General features: G+C 44.5%; 1 protein-coding gene across 3 annotated transcripts in view; it reads right to left on the bottom strand.

Moving 5' to 3' along the window:
* Positions 1-9,897, bottom strand: part of stk31 (serine/threonine kinase 31) — a 43,935-nt gene extending 34,038 nt beyond the window's left edge. For 2 of the 3 annotated variants that reach the window (XM_002933400.5, XM_012965578.3), the window contains exons 1-3: positions 9,758-9,896; positions 3,528-3,580; positions 2,511-2,609 (exon numbers count right to left, since the gene is read on the bottom strand). In XM_002933400.5, coding sequence (XP_002933446.3) covers positions 2,511-2,609; positions 3,528-3,580; position 9,758 — 153 coding nt within the window. In that variant the 5' untranslated portion in view covers positions 9,759-9,896. Of the gene's footprint in view, positions 1-2,510; positions 2,610-3,527; positions 3,581-9,757 lie in introns of all 3 variants that reach the window. The other variant, XM_012965577.3, reaches the window with a different exon arrangement.
* Between the last annotated feature and the right edge of the window lie 8,330 nt (positions 9,898-18,227).

The raw sequence follows: 18,227 nt of genomic DNA, 5'->3' as shown, positions 1-18,227 counted from the left end.
CCACCCAGCAGGATTCAGGCGAATCCTGAATCGAATCTGAATCCTAATTAGCATATGCGGATTAGGATTGAAGGGGTTAAAAAAAATTCACTGCCCATTTAACCCTTCCCGAATTGTGATCTGCATATGCTAATTAGGATTCAGATTCGGTTAGGCCAGGACCGCAGATCCGGCCCAAACCAAATCCTTAAAAAAAGTCGGGATTCGGCCGAATCCCGAACCGAATCCGGGATTCGATGCATCCCTACAAATCAGGCAATGTGTTTGATCTAGTCAACTGTCAAAATTCCAACATTTTACTATAGGACTCAATTGAACATCGTCTTGCTTTACAAAGTTTTCCATCACATAATGGTTGGCCTGTTTAGTGGACACTAGAGAGACTACCTGGCAGAAGCCTGATAATAATATTAATTTTTATTAATTGTGCCCATCAGTTAACATTTTTCAATTATAATTTGAAGTTGCAATGACGGTGTGACCTACTGTTACTCTATATAACAAAGGAAACAAATATATTCCAAAAAAGCTACTAAAATGGCTTTCCCCTATTTAAACAAAAGAGCCATTGTGTAGACATACAAAGCTAATCCAATGCAACATACAGACTAACACTCATTGTTTTCTTTAAAGGTTGATGTAATTTTGTTACAAATATTTTAATGCCCCTTCTGACTTTAAATTCAATTTTTACAGCTTTACTCATCAAATGACCATACATTACCTGTGTTAAGCCCTTAAGCACATGGGGATTTTTGTATTCCTCTTCCTCTCTGGGACAATGCAATTGATCCACACACCCTAGTCCCTGGAACTGTTTCCTAATAATCTGAATGGTAAACATACTGCCCATGCCTGAGGCATCACTTGAGAATGCTAAATTGACTGATGAGAAAAGTTCTCAGAACATAAGGAGCTATAGCAGCACCATTTACAGTTAAAGCATAGTAGGGGACCATTTTATTATATGGTATTAACTAATTTCTGTGTGATAACTTAAAGAAGGAAAGGGTTACTCACTGGGGGTGCCAAACATTAGTGAACACACTATTATTTAATGTTGATTTTTTAGTAGACAAGTATGGAGATCTAAATTACGGAAAGAGCTCTTATCTGGAAAACCCCAGGTCCAAAGCATTTTGGATAACATGTCCAATACCTGTATTATAATTATAGACTGTATAATTAAAAGGGGACCCTAAGAAACCCTAAGAAATAAATACAAATTATTTTCTATTGTGTTTGTCAAGCAAAATAAACTTCAATTACACTATATAAATTATTTTAAACTTATTTCCTTCAGCACTGGAATTCACAATTGCAGAAAACAGGCCGGCGCCATTTTGTGGACATTGTTATTAAGGCAAGCTGTGCATCCTGCCAAAATCTTGTTTCTGTGCCAGTATGGGGGGACCTGATACCCATTTCCATGTGAGGAGTGAAGTGACATCTAAGAAGTTCTGAATTGAAAGTGAAAGTAACTTTCTGCCCCACCCCTATGCCTAAGGCATAGAGGCGGGTCAGGCAATATATGATTGACAGCTGGGATTTTAAATGCTTATATAATGGGTAAAGATGTGTTAAATTAAAAAATGATTTTGGGTTACATGTTTAATTTGAAAAGGGCTTTTATTATACAGGTTTTTATGTCTTGGTGACAGGTCCACTTTAAAGGAGAATAGATTCCCACATTAGTGCCACCTAGAACACTATATTTATTCTGCAGAACACTTTATCATAGCTTAGTAAAAGAGCCCTAGAAGCTTTCTCTGATTGCAGCTGCCATTTTAGCTTGGTGTTCATAGCTTCCTGTTTGCAGTCTAGCCCTTATAGCTCAGATCACACATTCCACATTCATGAATTCTTAAGGGAAGGGGGAGCAAGAGAGGGGAGAGAGGAGAGAGCTGTGCAGACTCTGGCCCTGGGAATGAAGGATTTTTCTGAGAGGAAGTCAGATACCTTAAGAACATGTTTACAAAAAAGGAAACAAGAAATCCTGTTTTTCTTTTGATGGACTCAGCGCAGCATTACTGTACTTGCTTTTGTCTGTATTTACATTTACCTTTCTGATAAAGCTCAGTTTTTACCTTTCCTTTCTTCTTTAAGCCTATTGCTTATGTCACAGATGTCAAATGACAGGTGTTTTAAAACCTTTTTCCATTTGAAAAATACATACTCATGAGTAAATATAACTACTATTCTTATAGTGGTATAGCATCTCTGTTCTCAAAAATTATTATCCAGAAAGCTCCAAATTACAGGAAGGACATCTCCCACAGCAGTCATTTTAAGAAATTATTTTATTTTTCTCTGTAATAATAAAACAGAACCTAGTACTTGATGTTAAATAAGCTGCATAAATCAATTTTGGTAGCAAAGCAGTGCTAGTTGCTGTTATATAATAAATTTGCTTTACAGCTTTTATTCTAAATGTGGCAAATTTTAGATGCAGATTTCATAAAACAGCTGAACGCAACCCAGTAATAAAATACATAAGTTAGAAGACTTACCTTATCATGGTCAGGAGTTCCAAAAACAGGGCTCATTGTAGGGCAAGTCTTGGCCAAGGAATCAGACAGTTTTGAAATGTCATGTATTCTGCTAATTGACTGTAAGAAACAATTAATGTCCTTTTTCATATAAATAGAAACATATATTAATAGTTTATAATGCAAGCAGCAATTATACACTAAAACATACAGGATCTAAGAATGTCTTTCCTATACTGCTGTGCATTAATGGGGGAAAAAAACCCAACACAAAACCTTTAAAAAAAAAAAACTGTTAAAGTATGTATATATGTACATACATCTCAAAACATGTTTATTGCCATAACCACAACAGGTCTACAGAAATAAATACTAAATAAACATATTAGGGCAGGGATAGGAATTACAAGAACAAATATGTAATTAGAAAACGCTGTTGTAGTCATCGCACCTGAAATACACAGTGCATACGAATGATGCATACTATAAAACATCCGCTTTTGCTATGTACCCCATTGCACTAACAACCAGCATCTACTGGTTGAGTCAGAAGACACAGTAACCTAATACAAAGGGGAAGTGAAAGATCAAATATGTTACAGGAAGGTCTTTTGGACCTATACACTACAGGATGTTAGCCCTATACTCATTAATATCCATATCATCTTCTGTCACTCTTGGATTCTCATACACTTTGGCCTCTAGATGGCAGCAATATGTATATGTCACCATTATTTATTTATATAAATAAGTTGTTCTGCAGTTATTTTATTCACCTGTTCCTTTTAGGAGGGTATTTATGCAATATTCTATATAATTTTTACACACACATCTGTTACTACTCCTAAATTTATCAAAATAAAATCTAAATAACTGCACAAAAATATTAAAAATATACAAATATAAACTCAACGAGCAGGATGAATATGTAGTGTTTCTATAAGATTGTATAAGCACCACTACATAAAAGGGCAGCTCTGTTGATCCGTACATAATTAGACTATTTTCATTATACATGATCTGAATTAAGAAAATTACCTGTCCCCAAAATGTCACAGCATCTTCCACATGAGACACGTACACATTTTCCACTAAGGGGGGGAAAAAGAGAATTTATTGTATACACAGCATTTCTAATCTGATTGTCTTCATTTTATACAGCCCCACCTAACATTTTGCTAGCTTCAAAACTAGTGTAAATGGCATGGCAGTGATTCTGTGTATTGTTACCCAAGTGTCTTGTTGTTTGGCTTGCAAGGAACATTGCAGCCAGAATCACTTTAGTTTGAAGGCAAGGCAATTGCCAATGAGGTGAATGGTAAAATGATGCAAGGTGTTTTGCCACCTCCCCGCTGTGCAGCTGACTCCAAGAAAAGCTGCATGTTTCATTGCCATACGGGTCAAAAAAAATACTTTAGGTAAAAATCTCTTAAGACTAACAGTATTTCTTTTTGGGAAAAATATGGCAAGAACACATCTTCCATAATGATGGGAATTGAATCGGTTTTAGCACGTGAAAATGGAAACATTTTTGGAGATAATTATGTTTCACGAGCTGAAAGATGTCCTTGACTAGTATTTTAAAAAGCAGGATAATAGCATAACTACAGCATACTAATTCCACAAACTGTTAGCACTAAATACACTATTAAGTTAAGTAAGGGGTCCATTGATGTTCCTGTGGGGCCCAAAAAACAGTCATTTCCCTGTTGTAAAGTTCATGTAGGACAGTGCTGTCCAACTTCTGTGGTACTGAGGGCCGGAATTTTTCCGACCTACGTGGTGGAGGGCCGATAATGGAAGCCAGTTTTGACCACTCCCCTTTTTGAAACCACACCCGTGTTATCACATGACCATACCCATATTATTGGTTGTAGTACAGCAAAAACCTGCCATACTCTGCCTGCCCTATGCTGCCTAAGTGTGCCATACTCTGCCTGCCCTACCCTTGCCTGTGTGTGCCATACTCTGCCTGCCCTATGCTGCCTGTGTGTGCCATACTCTGCCTGCCCTATGCTGCCTGTGTGTGCCATACTCTGCCTGCCCTATGCTGCTTGGACACAGGCAGCATACACTGACACAATGCTGGCACTGCTCCTACAGTCTGCACAATAACTATATATTAAAAAACTTTAAAACTCAGTATATGTTCTTTTTGTAGTGTGCAGGGATTATTTGTGGGTTTCTACTGCTCCTATAGTCTGTCTGAGGTGTGAACAGGGGAACAGTGTGGGTGATTACAGTCTAAACCTGAGGTGTGAACACTGCAGGGGGTGAACAACGCAGAGATTAAAAGGTGTGAACAACACAGGGGATTACATATTTAAACAATACAGCCTGATTACAGCCTAAATCTGAGGTGAGAACCATGCAGGGGGGCAGTTAATCACAGTACTGATACCATTTAAAGCTTACACAAGAGTAAGCCATCAAAGCAGCGAGACAGATGGGGGGCCACACAGAGGGGGGGGCGCGGGCCGCCAGTTGGACAGCACTGATGTAGGAGATACTCATATCAATTTGTAAATAGCTCCCAATATAAACAGCTGATGTTATGCTATAATAAGCAGTTCTTTAAAATAGTTAATTAAAAGCCTAATAAGTAATTCAGGCAGTGGATTTTAGACAATGTTTTTTTAATTCATTTATGGTCAGTGGAGCTTGCCCCTGACAGCCGCTCTCAAGCTTCTCTGTATTGTCTTTTGCTTGTGTTGCAAGTGACTTAAGTTACTAGCCAGTATCTGCAAAAGTTTTGTGTGACAGTTAATAGGGTGGTCCCCCAAATACTCAGCGCTTCTTGGTGGAGTTCTTTGAAACCAAATCTTCAATATAGTAGAAACTGTGTGATTGTGTGCTGCATCCTCATAAGAGCAACCCTCCCTTTTTAGATGGGTCTCAGATGTGTGTAAATCGTGTTGATGGAAGTGCATGGAATTAAGAGAAAAACAAAAGCAAAACTAGTGCAATACGTACAAAACTTTCTTTGTGACTAAAACGCTAAAAGATTTTTAGCGTTCTAATTTGGTGCAAAATTTGCAAATATATTAGGTGAATCGAACAATCAAAAGTGCTTATACATCAGCCCAATGCAGTGTATCACACCCACACGATGTGTCCAAACCAGATTTGATTGAAATAAGAGCATGTAGAGAAGTCAATTCGGCTATTGATTGCAGTGTATCCTTAGTCCTCAGAATATATGGAATGAAGAGGAATCGAAAATAGTATAAAATCGCCCAGGCATTTTGTTGTGTCTGATATACTGCTTCACACTGTAAGTAGCTTGCATTGTGCAGGGGCTTTATTTTACATTTTAAACGATTTTATACTATTTTCGATTCCTCTTCATTCCATATACTCTGAGGACTAAGGATACACTGCAATCAATAGCCGAATTGATTTCTCTACATGCTCTTATTTCAATCAAATCTGGTGAGCATTTACTTTAGACACATCGTGTGGGTGTGATACACTGCATTGGGCTGATGTATAAGCACTTTTGATTGTTCGATTCACCTAATATATTTGCACATTTTGCACCAAATTAGAACGGTAAAAATCTTTTAGCATTTTAGTCACAAAGAAAGTTTTGTACGTATTGCACTAGTTTTGCTTCTGTTTTTCTGCAAAAGTTTTGCTTAACTTTCACCAGGCCCCCCATTTGGACAAAGATTTCAATGGGCCCAGCACAACAGTACCCCCTCTCTCTCCCCACCGGCCTTGCTGACTTGTTGAGGGTCAACAAAAACAATATGAGTACTACCCCACGCTCATTGCACATTGGCAAACTGGCAACAGACCCAGTCCCGGAGGAGGTGTAAGGGGAAATAAGTATTGCTAGTGGGAGCCTAGGCCAGGGCACTGAAGGGTCTGGTTGCAGGTGGCCTAATTTGCACACAAATGAGAGAGGGTGCTAGTCTAGAGGGACCCATGACACCCGACTCGAGTATAAGCCGAGGGTGACTTTTTCAGCACATTTTGGGTGCTGAAAAACTAGGCTTATACTCAAGTATACACAGTAAGCTTTATCAGAAAGGTCTATGTAAATACAGCCATGAGCACTCACAGAAACGCTGCACTGGGTTCTCTGTCAAAATAAGCAGGATTTGTTGTCTTTTTGTTCTCCTATGCCAGAGACACGCAGCTCTCTCCCCTCTTCCACAACAATGCTAAGAACGCCCTCCTCTACCCCTTAGGAATGTGGATCTGAGCAAATCAGCAGGAAGCTTCCTTTATAGTCTTACAAACTGAGCATGTACAGGGGTCTTGGTGCAGGAGCGAGGCATTATGGGAATTTTCTTTACAGAGTTCCGAATTTTTTTTTTCCTATGAGGCTTCTGATCATCTGAACGGAAGAAATATGGGGAGACTTAAGGGCACTATTGAGACAACTGAAGGTAAGCCTGCAGTTTGAGATTAACTCTTTATTAGCCTTTCCTTCTCCTTTAAAGGGCTTGATAAGTTCACCTATAAAGTACATGGACTCTAACAGAACCATTTTACAGGAACAGTTTTCCGAAAACATATTTTATTTATATTTTATGACTTTTTTTTAACACAAGCTCTACCCGTCCAGTTACATCTGACAGCTTCCCCTAGAATCCTGCTCTGACCATCTGATGGCAGCTATAATTTACATCAGTCTTACAATATCTTTACAATATTCAGGCTGTTTGTGGGCTCAGAATTATTGTTCCGATAATTTTCGTCCCATCGGCTGATTAGGCAATTGGTTGTTTAGGTCATATGTGTAAAACTCACTGCCCGCGGGCCACATCCGGCCCGGCATGTAATTCTATCTGGCCCAGGGGATCATTTTATTATTATTGTTTTCAACGGCCCGGGGATATCAAGCACTGGTAAAACAAACTACAAGTCCCATAATGCAGCGCTTCAGCTGCCTTGGCATTCCCGCAATAATTAAGTTTATGATGCTGCAGGGAGCGGACTCCACTGTGTGACTGCACCCGACGAGTACCCGCAGGTAGGTGCTAAAGATTGGTAGCAGCTCAGCCCCCCTAGACTGCGTACCACTAATTCACACTAATAAATGATTCCTTTTGTTACAACCGCTTTAGTGACACGCGGTACCTATGAATGATTACTGATTTACTTGCTTGTTATGCGCTTACTGTCAGTAAGTCATAACGAGCAAGTAAATCAGCATTCACAGGTACCGCGTGTCACTAAAGCGGTTGTAATAAACAAATCATTTATTAATGTGATTTAGTGGTGCGCAGTCTAGGGGGGCTGGGCTGAGCTAGCTCAGTGGCTCGCACCCCCCCTCCCCCGTGGACATTTGGGGCTGCGCTCAGGAGGACGTGCGCACCTCACCCCCCCTGTACTGCGTTGAGTGTGGTGAGCGCCAGCTCGTTACAGTCATTTGATGGGAATTGCTTTGCAGGAGTTAGATGGGAAAGTGAATTGCTGTGGAAATGAAAGGTGTGCTCCTCTCCCTCTCCCTGTACCCCTACATTCCCCCCACCTCTGTAAGTGTGCTCTCTCCCTGTACCCCAACATATCCCCCACCTCTGTAAGTGTGCTCTCTCCCTGTACCCCTACATATCCCCCACCTCTGTAAGTGTGCTCTCTCCCTGTACCCCTACATTCCCCCCCACCTCTGTAAGTGTGCTCTCTCCCTGTACCCCTACATATCCCCCACCTCTGTAAGTGTGCTCTCTCCCTGTACCCCTACATTCCCCCCACCTCTGTAAGTGTGCTCTCTCCCTGTACCCCTACATATCCCCCACCTCTGTAAGTGTGCTCTCTCCCTGTACCCCTACATTCCCCCCACCTCTGTAAGTGTGCTCTCTCCCTGTACCCCTACATATCCCCCACCTCTGTAAGTGTGCTCTCTCCCTGTACCCCTACATTCCCCCCACCTCTGTAAGTGTGCTCTCTCCCTGTACCCCTACATTCCCCCCACCTCTGTAAGTGTGCTCTCTCCCTGTACCCCTACATATCCCCCACCTCTGTAAGTGTGCTCTCTCCCTGTACCCCTACATTCCCCCCACCTCTGTAAGTGTGCTCTCTCCCTGTACCCCTACATATCCCCCACCTCTGTAAGTGTGCTCTCTCCCTGTACCCCTACATTCCCCCCACCTCTGTAAGTGTGCTCTCTCCCTGTACCCCTACATTCCCCCCACCTCTGTAAGTGTACTCTCTCCCTCTACCCTGTTGATAAAAAAAGATGCCAGGTGTCCAGTTCTAATAAAATGACATAAGAGCAAAGACAACTGAATTTTAGTGTGTTCAATAAATGTTTATCCTGTTCGGCCCGCGACCTAAAGTGTGTTTTGGTTTTTGGCCTCCTGTGCAATTGAGTTTGACACCCCTGGTTGAGGTGATTGGCCAGGTTAGAAAATATTGGTCGGTTAACGATAAAATCTGTGCATGAATTTGTGTATCGGACAAGATCCTTCTAAGTCACTACTGTAAGATTGATGTCTGCCAATTATTTGATGTTCAGAACATCCTCCGTTTTGTGTTTTTAGGTCTTTATCCTACAATTTCAGTCTGAATGTATGAGGGTCATCAGCTCTTTTTAAAAAAAAAAAAAAAGGCTAAAAAGTTACAAATGTGTATTGGAATGTTGCCAATTTTAAAGGATGTGTATAAACACAACTGCATTGCTAGAGCCGGTCGGGTATAGCGGGTTCCTACGCTGAGACCTCCTATGATACATTCCTCCTATAGCACCCAGGCCCTCTGTCACACCCAGGAAATGGGGTGCTACTGCATGCAACCATGAAAGAACAGACCATGTTAAAGGGGTAGTTCACCTTTAAATTAACTAAGAATATTGTTCTCTACCTCATACTATTTGCAGTTGGGTTCTGAATTATTTAGCCTTTTGTTCCTCAGCTCTCCAGCTTGGGATTTTAGCAGCTATTTGGTTGCTAGGGTGCATCTTACCCTCGACTTGGTAGGTGTAGTCGAAGGCAGCAAATGCCCCACATGACCTCACTCTGTGAATGATAGAATCCAATGGACTGTGTAGGCTCATTCCTTTCCCATAAGTATGAGCCACAAATACAATGATTTGCGCGTCAGCTTCAGGCAATATAAAGCTATATCTGCCTTACATTTCCATTACACCGCTTACTCTATACATTATTAGCGCACAACTACCTGGCTGGGAAGCTGCCTCTATAGGCCCAAGAGGGCACTCTGTGAGAGGCTGAAAGGCTGGGCAGGATACTACTGACAGCTCTGATTGTTATCACCCCCACCTTGGCACACTGTAACGCCCAATAACTTCTACTCACTTATGATCGCTTTTCTGAAGCTCTGTCACAGCAGCGAGAGCCCCACAGTTCCCAAGCACACCCAATACAATCGCTCTCCCCACACTAATCGCACCCACTTGGCGGGAAGCGCCGCTGTTCTGACGTGTGTGGCCCCGCCCCTGCGTGATTCGCGCCTTTCGCTCTGTAAGATTATTGCCTTGGATGAAATGGCGCAGTGTGTTGTGTATTGGTGGAAGTATGGAGAGGCGGCAAGATTGGCTCGGAAACAGGGCCCTTCGCTGTTGGATGTATCTCATGGCGTAGCGGCATGGGCAAGGCTACTGTGCCTCTGTATAAATGCACATTTATATAAGAGCCTTCTGTTGGTAAGAGCTTTAGTGAAACATGAGTTATAGTTTGTTTACCAGTATAGAGTTATATTAAGACATTATATAAAGAAGGGCTGGATTTAGGGCATCGCAGGAAGGAACGTGGAAGTAATGAAACAAAAATGTTAGTTACTTGTTCATCAGAGATGCCCCACCAGCAACTCACAATCATCTGTGGCAGTTTTAGTGCATCTTGGGGGCATTTGCAGCTAGGGTGCAGTGGGGTGGGTGACTTACAGACAGGATCATAAGTGTGAAAGCCAACATCGGCAGTGATGTTGCCCATGGCAACAAATCAGATCTTTGCTTTTGTTTTCTGTGTTTTCTGACCGTTCATTACTTAATTACTGATTGCTATAGGTAACATCACCAATGATATTGGTTAACACTGTAATATTTATTCCCCGTAAAGGAGAAGAAAATGTTAAACTAAGCTTTAGCAGAAAGGTCTAAGTACAGCTATAAACAGTACTGCATGTCCTCTGTGAAAAGAACCACTGCATTTCCTTTCTTGTGTTCTATACACGGGTTACAGGATCAGACTTCCTTCTCTTAGTTCACACCTTCCCCCTCCACTCAGCAGTGAGAGTCAAGGCAGCAGGAGAGATGCAAGCAGAGAAGTGAGGTCAAGCTAAAATTGAAGCTGCTATCTTAAAGGAGATGGAAAGGCTAATAAAGAGTTAATCTCAAACTGCAGACATACCTTCAGTTCTCTCAATAGTGCCTTTAAGTCTTCCTATATTTCTCCTGTTAAGATGATCAGAAGCCTCATAGGAAAAAAAAAACGCTGAGCTCTGTATAGCCTTGCTCCTGCACCAAGTTCAAGACCCCTGTACATGTGCAGTTGGTAAGACTACAGGGCTGCCATCAGAAATCATCGGGCCCCTCACAACAAAATTTTCTGGGCCCCTCTCCCACCAGTAAAAAGGACTCACAGACATGAGACATTGGTAGCCAGCAGGGCCCCCCTAGTACATTGGTAACTAGCTGTTCCCCCCCTAGTACATTGGTAGCCAGCAGTGCCCCCCTAGTACATTGGTAACCAGCTGTTCCCCCCCCAGTACATTGGTAGCCAGCTGTTCCCCCCCTAGTACATTGGTAGCCAGCTGTGCCCCCCTAGTACATTGGTAGCCAGCTGTTCCCCCCCTAGTACATTGGTAGCCAGCAGGGCCCCCCTAGTACATTGGTAGCCAGCAGGGCCCCCCCTAGTACATTGGTAGCCAGCAGGCCCCCCCTAGTACATTGGTAGCCAGCAGGGCCCTCCTAGTACATTGGTAGCCAGCAGTGCCCCCCCTAGTACATTGGTAGCCAGCTGTGCCCCCCTAGTACATTAGTAGCCAGCAGTGCCTCCCCTAGTACATTGGTAGCCAGCAGTGCCTCCCCTAGTACATTGGTAGCCAGCAGTGCCCCCCTAGTACATTGGTAGCCAGCAGTGCCCCCCTAGTACATTGGTAGCCAGCAGGGTCCCCCTAGTACATTGGTAGCCAGCAGGGTCCCCCTAGTACATTGGTAGCCAGCAGGGCCTCCCCTAGTACATTGGTAGCCAGCAGGGCCTCCCCAAGTACATTGGTAGCCAGCAGGGTCCCCCTAGTACATTGGTAGCCAGCAGGGTCCCGCTAGTACATTGGTAGCCAACAGGGCCCCCCTAGTACATTGGTAGCCAGCAGGGTCCCCCTAGTACATTGGTAGCCAGCAGGGTCCCCCTAGTACATTGGTAGCCAGCAGGGTCCCCCTAGTACATTGGTAGCCAGCAGTGCCCCCCCTAGTACATTGGTAGCCAGCAGTGCCCCCCCTAGTACATTGGTAGCCAGCAGTGCCCCACCCCCCAGTACACTGGTAGCAGCAGGGCCCCCCGCGTCTTGTTTGGCTCCTCCGGTGTCTTCAGTGGCGGCTTCGGACTCCTCCGGCGACGTCCTTCCTGCACAACACCGAGGCACTTCTGAGTGCCGAAAGAAGACAGGCCCTTTTATAAGGTTGCACCCTGTGCGTACTGACGTGCATGTACGCACGGGGCGTGACCAATAGGATCACCCGCTGACCACCAATGACAGGGCCCGGAATTGATTAAAGGGGGCCTGAGCTACTAAGAAAACTTTAGCACAGCCGGGCCTCCTTTTAAAGTTAAAATCGTCCGGGCCCGGGACGACTCTACCCCCTGTGCACCCTGATGGCGGCCCTGTGCGCGTTACACAACATAAAGGTGCAGGGAGCTGTATGTGACGCAAAAATTCTGTCAAGGCAGCTCAATGGGTATCAGGGGTGGAAGAGTGAGAGCAGTGTAAGTAGGGAATCCCAGTGCTGAGAGTTCTGTATGAGGCTGAAGGGGCTAGCGGGGTAACTACTTGGTTGTCCGGGGTGTTACGTGGTGGGTCAGCAATACAAGCATTTCAGATTTTAGAGAAACGAGCAGTGCTGGAGTAAAGCTGCTGGCATGTCCTCAGTGCCAGATGGAGAAGCAGCAGAACAGTGAGACCTTTGGAGAGACACGGGAGGGAGTTTGTGTTGGGATTTGTACATGAGAGTAAAAGCTCTGAAAGTTGCTGTAAAAAGTTAAAAACTAACACTTGTAGAATATAAAGGACAATGTGCCCCTAGGGTTGCCACCTGGCTGGTATTTTATTGCCCTGGCCAGTAAATATGTTGCTTGAGGCCAATGTTATTAATAAAGAAAGAAATAAAAGAAAAACATAAAAATTATAGGCAGATCAGGTTTCACCTTCAGGTTGATTTGTCGTATGTTATAGACTGGCCTATTCTTAGCAACTCTTCAGTTGGCCTTCATTTTTTACATGTTATAGATGTTCATATTCCTGTCTCTCTTTTAAATCATTTCCTAGTTACTAGGTTAAATTGGACCCTAGCAACAAGATTCTGAAATTCCACACTGGAGAGCAGTTAAACAAAAAGTAAAATAATTAAAAATTTGCAAATTGCCTCAAAATAGCATTCTCTAGATCATACTAAAAAGTTCATTTAAACTTCCCAAAGTTCCAGGGTTGAATTCCAGGCGCGCATGTGCAGTAAGCATTTGGTGACATTATTTGATCCATTTGGTGACATTATTTAGCTTCATGCACGTGACATCACTTCCGGAAGCGTGTGTGACAGACGTGACGTCACTTCGGGTCCCATACTAGCTGTCTAACTTTGCCTGTGGCCTTGTGCGATTAGATGGCCCTGGAACAACTTGGTGCCTTCCAATAATCTTATAATATACAGTAGGGGGCACACACAATATCCTCTGAATAAACTAATGGGTTCCTAAAAGGGAGATTTAAGCCCCGGAGCCTCCACTCTCTAATAATCACTGGCCGACCGTAATCGCCTGTGCAATGTATGTACTGCTGGTATCTCTATCTGTGGGAAGTACAGGAGTTTTTGGGTAAATGGCAATAACAGTGAGGAATATTGGTAAAGAAATCTATTTCATAGCCCAGAATATACTGCTAACATTGCACTTGTAATAACATAGACATTAACTAGATTAATAATAATAATAATGTGTAAGTCAGACAGTAGGCCAATGGGCACAGCCAATCACCGCACAGGGAACCCAGCTCCTCTCTCATGTAATTTTGTCACTTTGCGCCTCTTGTGGTTACTTTAAACAAAGTATTTGGTGGGGGAAAAAAAGTTTCCCTTTTCTTTGCTGTGGAACGGGCGCCCTCTAGTGGCAGCTGCTGAGCATTACAGGGTTCCTGCTGTAAACTTGTGCTCTGGGGCCGTGACAGAACGGGGGAGGGAAGAGCCGTGACGGGTCCCGGTGCGCAGGTAACGGGGAGTCAGTGTGGAGTTGGGAAAGGGCCGGGCGCTGCCAGTCCGGGTTGTGCTGCATTCGCTGCCTTATAACAAAGTTGGCACAGGGGGGATGAAGGGCGGGGCAGTGTGTGTCATGCACCTGGGAAAGCCCTGCCGGTACCGGGCACTAATGGGTCACATGACTCGGGACATGGGGTGCTAGCGGGGTTACCGGTAGGTATGGGGCAGGTACCTATGGTATGTGGGGGCTCTGTGTATGGGAATGGCAGGGATGTAGGGGTGCATGTGTCCTGATCCCTACAGCCCTTCATTATATCCGGCCTGCAGCCCAGCAGCTGTTGTACTTCAACTCCCAGCATCCCCTGAGAGCCTTCAGTAGTCCCATCTCTAGCAATTGAGCAGGAGTTGTTTGCTAGTTAGTAAGTGCCTTTCCTGCAGTGAGGCAGGTATGTGTGTGTATAGGGGGTGGGAATGGCACAAGTACTGACAGTAACAGTTGTTGGTTGGATTGTACTGTGTGTATTGTAAGGTGGGGGCTTTAGGCCTGTGTCTCCCCCAGGCCCATGTTTGTTGCCATTTATTGGAATCCCCCCGGGGGCAGAGGGGAGACACAGGGACTGAGGGACTGGGAGGAGGGAAAGGGAAAAGTTTATTTCTGAACCTGATATCCATGGCAATAAGGCAGCCCCCCCCCCCCCCATTAATCAGTTTGCTGTTTTGCCCTGCAGTTTGCTTGTACAGACCTGTTGCTCTGGAATCTTTCTGATATTTACTTACTGCCCATAATAATTACCCATGTATTGCCCATAAGATGCAGAAATTATGGATATGATGAATATATTTTGGCTGTACACATTACAGTATGTTACGGAGCCATATAAAGGCTATGGGAGCTCAGTACAGTAATTCCCCCTTTATACCAGCTATTACCAGTGACTTAAGTAGGGTTCCATGGGCCCCGGTGCAGTTACTGGACTCGGGCCCCTGCCCCCCCTTTCCCTGGACATGGGCACATGTGAAATCCTTTTTAGCCCAGCCCTCAAAGTTGCTCCTCCCCTATTCTGGCTCCGCCCCTATTGCGCAAGGGGGTGTGGGCCCACGTGCAGTCGCACCCCTGCAACCCCGCCACTTGTGATTATAAATTTCTCACCTACAGCTGCTGCTGCCTGGGGCCCAGTGGTGAGTTAATGAGATGTGAGGCCCCTCAGCTACTTTTTCCAAAGGGCCCCGTTCTAGGCTATTCCTATTAATGAAAGTTTAGAAATATACAATTATCTTTCAAATTAATAACTATTAGTAGCAGTCAAATAATTTCTAAAAAGTCCATCAAAATATCATGCGGTATCAATCCATATCCAACCGGTAAGCTTGAATAAATGCAAATCAAAAGCAGCAACAGCTTAAAACATTGTACTTTACATTGCATTACCCCATATACCCTGGCAGTGGCCCCTCACTTAGCCAATTAGCAGGCGCCAGACGTGAATGTAATGCATAGTTGCTGTGCGTCTGCGCCCTGAATGACTGACATCACGTTCACGTCTGGCGTGCACTAGTGACGTCACTGATGCGCCGCGCACCCAAATGCTATGCGAAGTGAGGGGCCACAGCCAGGGCAGGCATACAGGGTAATGCACAGCGCATATACACGCAATTTTAACCCGGCTGCTGCAAGGTCCTGCATCAGCACACACATTTTTTTTTTAAAAAATTGGGAGTAAAATGGTATGGGCCCCTGTTTGCACTGCTATAGCCTAGGGGTGCCTAATGGGTAATCTGCCCCTGTAAGTAGCTCATGGCCAGAGTCCCTTTTGTATGATCCAATCACTGCGTGCCAGAGCTTTGGGACAGAGCTTTTGTCCTTTTGAGCACTAGGGATAAACAATCTGCTTTTAAACTCTAACTTGCAGCATCCTGCTTGTAGCTGGCAAGAGTGTGAGTTCTAAACAAATTACAGATACTTTATTTTTTTCCACTGCAGATACAAGGAAGCAGATTTTAGGCTGTCGTATGTTGGGAGGTCAAAATGCCACCCTTTTGGCAAGTTGGCGAGAAGCAGCTGCCCCATGAAATAATCTTTCTGGCCTGGTCCCCTAAAAGAGATCTCATTGCCCTCGTCAACAAAGCCGGTGAGGTAAATTGTGCTCAGTATGTTTTACAGAATTGCAGCTTCCTTTTTCTTTGTTTTGTTAAAGAGGTTGAATAAATATTTATATATGTGTTTTGTTTCAAAGGTAAAACAAGGTGGGGTTTCCTATTCTCTTAGTGAGGAGTTAAGTTTGTGGCAAATCTCCCTGTTTGCTATTATTCTTAATTGCAGAATATAACCATGTACAGTGCATCTCAGAATCCATGGACTCACATTGTGCCCTGTTAGACCAGTGGTACTGGGTGCATAGTTGGCTAAAGGCAAGAACTGATTTACTGGTCCCTGTTCACTGCTCTGAAAACAGATGATTTCTTTCTCAGTTCTGGATTTGTGTTGCAATGGTATGTGGATAGCAGCAGCTCAAACAACTAATGGTGTTTTCCCCATTCAGGTCCTACTCCACCAGCTTGCTAATATTCAGAGAGTATGGAGTTTACCCCCCAGTGAGAATACTGGAAAAGAAGTTACATGTTCGGCATGGAGATCAGATGGCAAAAGAAATGTGAAGTGAATATACTCTACTTTATTCTAGAAGTGGTCTTGTAGCTGTGTAGGGCTACATTGTGTGGGTATAGACTGCACTGACTGCTCACATGGTTTATTAAATATAGGGCTTGCACTAAACTGGGCAAAAACGCAAAGGGGGATGAAAGTGTAAAGTTTAGGTGGGCCCCTAAAATGATTTTACTGTGGGATTCTGTAACCCAGTACTCCACTGTATGCAGCTATGCTTAGTCATGTTCCTTTGCTGTTACATCACCTGTATCCACATACCAGTAGTTATATTCACATGGCCACCATAATGACCACATCTTATCAGTAACAAATGTCATTGTTTCCTTTGGCTAACAACTCTGTTTATTCTAAAATACTATATTGGGAGATAGAAATAGTCACCTTGTGCCATAGGCAGTTGGTAAGTATAGGGCTCCCAATTTTGTTGGAGCCAGTGGCACCATTTGCACCTGTAGCATGGATAAGGGGTGTGCACGTGGATGTCTGTGGGCTGCATTTGTGCTCCTCATACATTGGTACAATTTGACACTGCATGCCATTCACTATAAGATGCAAATCTTTGTGCCTCTAGAACTGATTGGCACCTATATTTGGACCTTTGCTCTTTGTCTTTGTTTAAAGGTGAAGGATGCCTAGAAATCATGTGGGGGTTCTAAGTTCTTAGGAACCCACTGGTGGGACTCTTGTTGGTTACCTAAAATCACTGGCACGGGGTATGCCGAGCGCCACACATCTATCTTTTTATTGCTTCCCTGGTATCTGCCCTTGATAAGAGCCTGTGCAGTTAAAAATATTTTCTCACCCAATAGCTTGGGGGACACAGGGACAGTGGGTATAGCTCCACCTGCAGGAGGCAGGACACTAGGTAGGAATTATTAAGAAGAATGCTCCTCCCCCTAGCTATACCCCACAGCACAGCCCACAGAGGCTCAGTTTTTTCTCCTAGTGTTAGGAGGTAGGACCAGGCTTAGTCTGCCTGCACCTAGGGAAAGTCCAGGATTAGCCTGGACACTTGGGGGCTGTTCTAAGACCTTAAGAAATAGGTCCCTCTTTAGATTCCCCCCACCGTTGGATTCCCCTTGGGGCCAATAAGTCGCTGCGGCGCGGGCCACCTAGCAGCATTCCTACCCTGGTACAGGGATAGACGGCTAGCCAAGGGAGCGCTCAGCCTTGATCCGGGCTGCACGGGTAAGTAAGCGCCTCTTCTCCGGAGCGGCGCTGGCGGGACTTCCAGTCCCTTACTCAGCCGGCCATCCGGGTTCTGCTAACCCGAAGCGCCGGGGGCCCTACTTCCGCATTTGAAAAGGGCGCGCTCAAACCCTGCCCTCCCATTGGCCCATACTTCCTGCTTCGCGCCCTCCGTCATTGCCGCCCGCCCATCAGCGCCTTTCTTCGCGCCACTCTCTGTGCTGTAGCTCCGTGGCGCAGCTCCTGGGGAGATCTTGCGTCGCAAGTGCAGCGATTCTGCAGGGATCAGCCAGCGGGTATTGCTCTACCTGTAGGTAGGCCAACCTTTTTCTCTCTCTCCCACTTGGCACAACCCTGCAGCGCAGCCCCCCTTAGCTTCACGATTTCTTGGGGGCACTATTGGGGGCAAATATGGCGGAGGGCAGCAAACAGCAGCTATTCCCCCGGGGCTCTGCCTCTTCGGCCAATATTAAATTCCTGGCCTGTGCCAGATGCAAAAAGCGCTTGC

The sequence above is a fragment of the Xenopus tropicalis genome, chromosome 6 (assembly GCF_000004195.4).
Source record: "Xenopus tropicalis strain Nigerian chromosome 6, UCB_Xtro_10.0, whole genome shotgun sequence".
Taxonomy (NCBI): domain Eukaryota; kingdom Metazoa; phylum Chordata; class Amphibia; order Anura; family Pipidae; genus Xenopus; species Xenopus tropicalis.
The sequence above is the reverse complement of the archived record's forward strand: the minus strand, read 5'-3'. Positions and strand labels throughout refer to the sequence as shown.